This window comes from Malaclemys terrapin, chromosome 1 (assembly GCF_027887155.1).
Source record: "Malaclemys terrapin pileata isolate rMalTer1 chromosome 1, rMalTer1.hap1, whole genome shotgun sequence".
NCBI lineage: Eukaryota > Metazoa > Chordata > Testudines > Emydidae > Malaclemys > Malaclemys terrapin.
This window is the reverse complement of record NC_071505.1, coordinates 348,321,655-348,330,247: the sequence shown is the minus strand read 5'-3', so window position 1 is coordinate 348,330,247 and position 8,593 is coordinate 348,321,655. Positions and strand designations below refer to the sequence as shown.

Genomic DNA, 8,593 nt, shown 5'->3' with positions numbered 1-8,593 from the left:
CCTTTTCATACCCTGAGTACAGCCATAGACTCCGTCAGTGCAAACTTTTATTACGTTACGAGGACGAGGCAGATGAAAAGCCTCCAATTTCTTTTGGGGCTTCAGGCAGCTGCAGCTGGGCAGCATCATGGCAGCTGAACTTTCAGAGGAAAATGATCCATTTTCTATGAAAATTCACCCCCAGGAACGGGTGAAAAGGAAACATTTTAGTTTGGGACACAATTTTTCATTTGGGAAGAATCTCTCTGTTTTCCAACCCAGCTCTAACTCAAACCATGAGCCTCTGTCCCTCGTGCTACAGGACCCAACCCCTAGGTGGCAGCACTAGCCCCCACATCAGCCTCCCACACTCAGCAGCCCCTGGACAACTGCCAAGGTGGCTATGCCAGCTCTATAGCAGAGGGAGCCCCTGGAAAAGGCCAGTCTGCAGCAGCCCATAGTGTAGGGGAAGAATTTAATAACATAAGAACGGGCATATTTAGTCAGACCAATGGTCCATCTAGCCCAGTGTCTTGTCTTCTGACCGTGGCCTGTGCAGATAGTTCTGAGGGAATGAAAAAAAAAGGGCAATGATCAATTGATCCATCCGCTGTCACCTGCTCCCACCTTCTGGCAGTCAGAGGTTTAGAGACACGCAGAACACGGGGTAGTGTCCCTGACCATCCTGGCTAATAGCCACTGCTGGACCTCTCCTCCATGAACTTACCTAATTCTTTTTTAGACCCAGTTATAATTTCGGCCTTCACAACATCCCCTGGCAATGAGGTCCACTGACTGACTGTGCGTTGTGTGAGGAAATACTTCCTTTTGTTTGATTTAAATCTGCTGCTCATTAACCTCATTATCCTGTTTGTTGTGTTATGTGAAGGGGTAAATAACACTTCCTGATTCACTTTCTCCACAGCATTCATGATTTTATAGATCTCTATCATATTCCCGCTGTCTCTTTAATCTCTCCTTTTATGAAAACAGTTCCATACGCCTAATCATTTTTGTTCCCCTTCTTTGTTCTTAGGCGAATTCTAATATATCTTGTTTGAGATGGGTCGACCAGAACTGTACAACATTATCAAGGTATGGGAGTACCATGGATTTATAGAGAGCCATTATGATATTTTCTTTCTTATTAACCTTTCATAATGGTTTCCAACATGGATGGCGAGTGGATCCCCCATTCAGTGAGGCTAACCCCTCTGGCCCCACGCCTTCTGCCCAAAGCGCACACACACACACACCCTGCATCCGGCGCATTAAGCCCCCATCCCGTAGAAGCCCAGAACCTCCCCTACCCCCTTCACTGGAGCCCTGAGTCCCACCTATCTCCCCATGTTTTGAGGAGCGCCGGGCCAGCCAGACCCTCCCCAGCCATGCTGCGTCTCCTCTCCTGGGACTCCAAGCAGTCCTGTGGGAAAATCTTCTCTCTTCCAGAAGAACCCGAGCTTTTTATATGTGTCATGCAGGTTCCAGGACAGCTGAGCAGGCGGTTGTGACACTAACCATCATATTCATTGTAGTGATATCAAGCTTGGAGGGGTTGTAAGTGCTTTGGAGTTTAGGATTAAAATTCAAAATGATCTGGACCAGGGGTCAGCAACCTCTGGCACACGGCTCGCCAGGGTAAGCCCCTTGGCATGCTGGACCAGTTTGTTTACCTGCCGCGTCGGCAGGTTCAACTGATCGTGGATCCGACTGGCTGCGGTTTGCAGCTCCAGGCCAATGGGGGCTGCGGGAAGTGGCGTGGGCCTAGGGATGTGCTGGCCGCGGCTTCCCACTGCCCCCATTGGCCTGGGATGGCGAACTGCAGCCGAACCTGCCGACGCGGCAGGTAAAGAAACTAGCATGGCAAACCAGGGGGCTTAACCTGGCGAGCCGTGTGCCAGAGGTTGCTGACCCCTGATCTGGACAAACTGGAGAAATGGTCCGAAGTAAATCGGATGAAATTCAGTAAGGACAAATGCAAAGTACTCCACTTAGGAAGGAACAATCAGCTGCACACATACAAAATGGGAAATGACTGCCTAGGAATGAGTACTGCGGAAAAGGATCTTGGGGTCATAGCGGATCACAAGCTAAATATGAGTCAACAGTGTAATGCTGTTGCAAAATCAAACATCATTCTGGGATGTATTAGCAGGAGTGTTGTAAGCAACATACAAGAAGTAATTTTTCCACTCTACTCTGTGCTGATTAGGCCTCACCTGGAGTATTGTGTGTCCAGTTCAAGGGGGGAGGGATAGCTCAGTGGTTTGAGCATTGGCCTGCTAAACTCAGGGTTGTAAGTTCAGTCCTTGGGGGGGGGCACTTAGGGAGCTGGGGCAAAATCAGTACTTGGTCCTGCTAGTGAAGGCAGGCAGCTGGACTCTATGACATTTTAAGGTCCCTTCCACTTCTAGGAGATAGGGTATCTCCATTATTTTTTTTTTCTGGGCACCACATTTAAGGAAAGATATGGACAAATTGGAGAAAGTCCAGAGAAGAGCAACAAAAATGGTCTAGAAAACATGACTTATGAGGGAAGATTGAAAAAAATGGGTTTGTTTATTTTGGCAAATAGAAGACTGAGAGGGGACATGATAACAGTTTTCAAGTACATAAAAGGTTGTTACAAGGAGGAGGGAGAAAAATTGTTCTTCTTAACCTCTGAGGATAGGACAAGAAGCAATGGGCTTAAACTGCAGCAAGGGCGATTTAGGTTGGACATTAGGAAAAAGTTTCTAACTGTCAGAGTGGTTAAGCACTGGAATAAATTGCTTAGGGAGGTTGTGGAATCTCCATCCTTCGGGATTTTTAAGAGCCGGTTGGACAAACAACTGTCAAGGATGGTCTAGATAATACTTAGTCCTGCCTTGAGTGCAGGGGACTGGACTAGACAACCTCTCGAGGTCCCTTCCAGTTCTATGATTCTCTGATTTCCCTTTCAAAAGCTGTGCTCATTCTTCCCCAACAAAGTGTGTTCATCTGTGTGTCTGATAATTCTGTTCTTTACTATAGTTTCAATGAATTTGCCTGGTACTGAAGTTAGGATTATTGGCCTGTAATTGCCGGGTTCACCTCTGGAACCTTTTTTAAAAATCAGCATCACATTAGTTATTTGCCAGTCATCTGCTATGGAGGCTGATTTAAGTGCTAGGTTACATTCCACTTGGTGGACTAATGCCCTTGCATGCTTCTGAGTCATAGCAACCATTACTCATAGGCCGGATGAAATGTTCACAGGAAGGCTAAGCTCTTCCATGGTCAATTATCTTTGTTGATGAGCCATGACCACTGTTTCTTCATTTTTGTCCCTGAAAGGCTACTTGTGGGTGTTACCCAGAATATGCACATTTGAATTACCGATACATAGTCAATATTCATAACTTCAGGTAAAAAAATGAAACATGCACACAAATAGGAAAAAACATATTCAGCAAATCATAATTTTTCCAATAACACTTCAGAAGACATATCTTGTCCTAGTTGCTTCATAATCATTTCATAATCATACCACAATGACGAATATGGGGTGCAGCATCACAACCTCCTCTACTGACACCTCAATCTGCGGAGTTCCTCAGATTTGTCTCCTAAGAAGAATGGCTCAGGTGTGGGAATCTCCCTCACATCCTCTGGAGTGAAGACCAATGCAAAGAATTCATTTAGCCTCAACGCAACAGCCTCATCTTCCTTGAGAGCTGCTTTAGCCCCTGGATCATCCAGTTGCCCCACTCATTGATTCACAGGCTTACTGCTTCTGATATACTTGGAAAAAAAGGAGCTATTAATTTTTCTGACTTTTGCTAGTTGCTCTTCAGATCTTTTAAACTAGGTATGCAGTATTGCCAAACCCCATTCAAAAATGATCACTAACACCCCCCAAAATCATGAGATTGGTTTAAAATAATGAGATTTAAAAATATTCTAATGTGGGTTTCATTTTCATTTGCCTTTCATTTCTGAGTCTTTGGGATGTCCCTATTTCAGGTTTTCGACTTTTTTGTAACCCGCTTTTTGAAATAAACATTTTTAAGAAAAGTGAAATCTCCAATTCACGTACAGTGTCTTGAGCCCAGAAGTTGGGTCTTTAAGAAAGACAGGAAAAGCTGCGTGACTCCCAATAAAATCCCAGGAGTTGGAACTGATGGCCATATCTCAAGCGGGGCACCCACTTGGCACTGAAGGTTGGTAAGTGGACATTTCTGGTCACACAATCCATCGGTGGTAGAGACACTGTTTCCCTCTGTGCTAGGCTACAGAGCCCCTGGTTCTAAGGAACAGGATTACACCACAGACAGCCGGACATAACAGTGACGGGCTCGCAGAGTCACTGGTTCCTGAGGCACAGCTCAGGGTGTCTCCTTCTCATGTTCAGGCATGAGACATGCACGAGCCATGTAAGAAAGGCCATCAACATCCTTAATAGAAAGGAGCATGATCCAAACCCAGCTCCAAGTGCCTGCTGCTAGTTCTGTATTCTACCCCTAAACTTGGTGATGATGGATATTTGGATGCAGCATGTGAGGTATATATCCAGTGCAAGAGCGACTCTCATTGTTCATGCAGTGGGTGACGGTCAGGATCAGGTCTCAGAGCATCTGAAATGTATTTATACTCCCCCCACCTCTGTGAGGCAGGGCAGGGCTATTATCCACCTGTGCAGGGGCTCAGAGACAGCCAATGGCTTGCCCATGGTCACACATGGAAAGGGAATCAAACCCAGCTTCCATGAGTTGCAGAGCCGTGCCCAAACCACAGGACCAGCCTTCAAGCCATCTGAGCAGTGACAGGCCCGGCTGGAGTCCCTGCTGTGCCAGCAGAGCTCCCCCATGTGCTGCAGAGACCGGGGATGGCAAGGACCCAGTTCCGGGGGTTTGATTCGCTGGCCTGTTCTCCCCCTGCCTCAGCAGAGTTTAGAACAGCCTGGGGGCTGGGCTGACCTCCATCTGGTGGTAACGGCTTCCAGGAGCACAGCCCACTCTGGCCATGTCCCTGTGGATGGGTGACCCCCAGAGTGCCCCCTTGTGGCCTGAGGTAGCCCTGCAGATATCTTGCCCTTCCCTCTGAGGTCCTTGCAATGACTTACTCTCAGCCTGAAATACTTAAAACAAGAGGCCCCTTTGGGGGGGTCACATTTATTCAGTTTTCTGCAAAACACCAACTCTCTTACCATACAGCCCCATTCTCCTCCTTTACCCACTAGCCCCTCACCTCCCTGCTTGGTGCCATCAGCCTTGCTTCAGGCTTGCCGCACACCCTTTTCCCCGAAGGTCTCCCTATCCCATTACTTCCCAGTAGGCCCTGCCCCATTCTCCTCCATTTCTCCAAGGCTCTGCTCCCTGGATAGGCCAGAACTGGACTGTGGTAAGAGCTACCCATGGAGTCCAGGTTGCTGTGGATAGCCCAGGCCTTCCCTGGGTAGTACATCCTTGGGGCAGTGACATAGGCTTATCTCAGGCCCGCAAGCCTCCTGTCCAGGGCAGTGGGAGGGTCTGGGACTCCTCTCAGTTGATCTGGTACTCTGTGCAGCTATTACCAAGGCCTGGTTATGGCTTCTAGCCTGGAGAGGAGACAGAGCCTCAGATAAAGAGGAGGAGCAGGGGGGTTGGCTTTGGGGGAAGAGATGGAGCAGAGGGAGGGGTGTCGGGGGAAGAGGATCCAGGGTGCACTAGGTGGCCATAGACTGTTTTTTTCATCTCCCGTGTCACCAGCACTGGAATAGGATGATTAACTGACCCTTCACTTGATGAATGCTCTGATTATCCTCGCACGGAAGTGTTTACTTTTCACACTGTACACAATTGGATTTATCACGGGCGGAACCAGCTGGTAGATATAGCCCAGGACAACCTGAAGCAAGTGAAAAGAGCTATTTCTGAATCTGTGTATCACAGCCAGACCAATCACTGGTATATAGAACAGCAAGATGGCGCAGAGGTGGGAGATGCAGGTGTTTAGGGCCCTGAGGGACTCCGTGTGGGATGTGACACTCAGCACCGTTTTGAAGATCATCACATAAGAAAGGAGGATGAGCAGCGAGTCCAACCCCATAGTTATGAGTGTAACAGATAAGCCATAGATGTCGTTCACTTTGATGTCCGAACAAGCCATCTTCATGACTTCCTGGTGCAGGCAGTAGGAATGGGAGAGGACATTGGCTTTACAATATTGGAACCGTTTCAGGAGAAAAGGGAGGGGAAATGTTACGGCCACTGCTCTTAGCACAAACACCAGTCCCATCTTGGCTATTCTTGGCAGTGTTAAGATGGAAGCATATCTCAGTGGGTTACAGATCTCAATGAAGCGGTCAAAGGCCATCAACAAGAGCACAGAGGATTCAATGCATTGAAGCCAGTGGATGAAGAACAGCTGGGCAAAACAGGCATCGAGGCTGATCTTCCTAGAGTTAAACAACAATATGCCCAGCATTGTTGGTATGGTGGATATCGATAAGCCAAGATCTGTGACGGCCAACATGAAAAGGAGAATATACATAGGCTCATGGAGGCTTGGATCTGTTTTTATAATGAACAGAATGACTGAATTGCATACTATCGAAATGACATACATTAAACAGAAGGGGATAGAGATCCAGAGAGGGACATCTTCCTGCCCAGGTATCCCGGTGAGAAGGAACACTGCAGAGTTGAAATTGCTGTCATTGACAGCTGACATAATGTACCGGGCAGGTCCGAGGAGTTTTGAGCTTAGATGATATTTAACTAGACATCATTCTCCCCTCAGTGAAAGTCTAGAGTCCCCCAGGAGCTCAAGCAAGATCAGCAAAAACATAGTCTTGGATTTATACCAGCGATAGGAAGACAAGCACTGCCAGACTGGATCAGACCTGCAGTCCATCTAGCCCAGTATCCAGTGGCCAGTTCCAGATGCTGCAGAGGAAGGTGGAAGAAGCCCTGCAATAGGCAGATATGCTATAACCCAGCTCCTAGGAAAAGTTTCCCCCAACATACCCTAGTTCAGGGGTTCTCATAGTGGGGGTCAGGACCCCTCAGGCGGTCCAGAGGTTACTGCATAGGGGATCATGAGCTGTTAACTTCTACCCCAAACCTTGCTTTGCCTCCAGCTTTTATAACGGTGTTAAATATATAAACAAGTTTTTAATTTATAAGGAGGGTTGCACTCAGAGGCTAGGTACGTGAAAGGGGACACCAGCACAACCGTTTGGCAACCACGGCACTAGTTAGACATATTTTCTGGTGTAAATCAGGAAGGGTTAGAGCCCTTTGAATGCTTAAAAAAAAAACTACTGTAATTGGACATTCCCACCAACACACTTTCTGGCCCTCCACTTCTGATTGTGGCCCATTATATCATGACCTGTATAAACACATGGAAATTGCATGGTGAAAACAGTCATTGAATTTATCTGTCCTGCATTGAAGCTATTTATAAACCTGTTTCATTGCCTCATTGTTGCATGTTTTTTTTTTATTTTCATCACTCCTCCGAGTTCAAATTTTCCCACTGCCTCTTTACAGTTCATGCGATAAATTCTTAGGGACAGGTTCTTAATTCAAAGACATTGGATTCAATGGCATCATTCCAGACTTCCATGTGTAAATTCGATCAGAACCAGGCTCTATTAACTTTCCCTTATAAAATGCTCATGGTGATACACTCTGACCCCCAAGAATTCTCCAAGAGAAGCTGAAGTGCTTGACCTGGCCACCATTGACTGAATCCAGAGAGTTCAATCATCCCATAGGTTTCTTTTCATGGTCAAAGGACCTGCACCCACTCCCAAACCAAGGGGTCAGTAGATATTTGGCAAGTTACAAGTTAACACAGAGCGTTACTTCAGCTGGGCATGGGAGGGATTAGTGTCACAAAGGGGTGAATAGTGCAAACACTAGGTTTGCAATAATATCCACTTCAGTGTTTAAGTTACTTCAGCCATGCTCCTGTAAGAGGTGTTGGATGTAAACTACATACAACCACTATTATACACCCCTTTCCTCCACCTCAGCTCTACTGTTTGCTAAAACACTGACCAGCCGTTCTGTTCATTCAGGACTTTTTGGAAAGTCTGCACAGTTACTGCAGAGGGACTGTATTCGTGACCCTGAAGATAAGTGCTAGAAACAGCTTCTGGTCAGTTACCAGGATACAGTATCATACAACTCTTCACTGTACAAAGAGTTAGTAGCACAAACCCATTGGAAACAGAATTTAGATTACTTCTGAAATACTGTCTAATGCAGGGCAAGCGCAGTTGACCCACAGTGTGCTGTAGCCCAGGGCCCTGTCTGAGGGTGGGAGGATCGTGGGATTTCACTCCATGAAAGGGAAGGCAATGAGGCCTGACATCTGGCACTCAAAGACCAGAGAGGAGACAGAGATGACAGTAACCCTGTAACTGTGAAGGATATTTACAGGGCAGAAATGCCAGAGCCCTAGCAAATCTAGAAACAGAAATATGCCCTGTTACCACAGAGTAATGTAGATCTGAATTCCTCCTTTCACAGACAAACCAGAAAATAAAACCTTTGAAAATGTGTTTGCTGATTAAATTTCCAGGAGCAAATACACCTGAGGGAATTGGGGAACTAGTCAATGATATTCTGTGGTGGCCTCCTCTTGCTCAGCCCCTGGCAGG

At 46.8% G+C, this 8,593-nt stretch overlaps 1 protein-coding gene across 1 annotated transcript; it reads right to left on the bottom strand.

The window, feature by feature from the left end:
- Positions 1 to 5,715: 5,715 nt before the first annotated feature.
- LOC128836948 (olfactory receptor 51G2-like) lies at positions 5,716 to 6,651 on the bottom strand. The gene has a single exon (XM_054027688.1). The coding sequence runs from the start codon at positions 6,649 to 6,651 to the stop codon at positions 5,716 to 5,718; it is 936 nt and encodes a 311-aa protein (XP_053883663.1).
- Between the last annotated feature and the right edge of the window lie 1,942 nt (positions 6,652 to 8,593).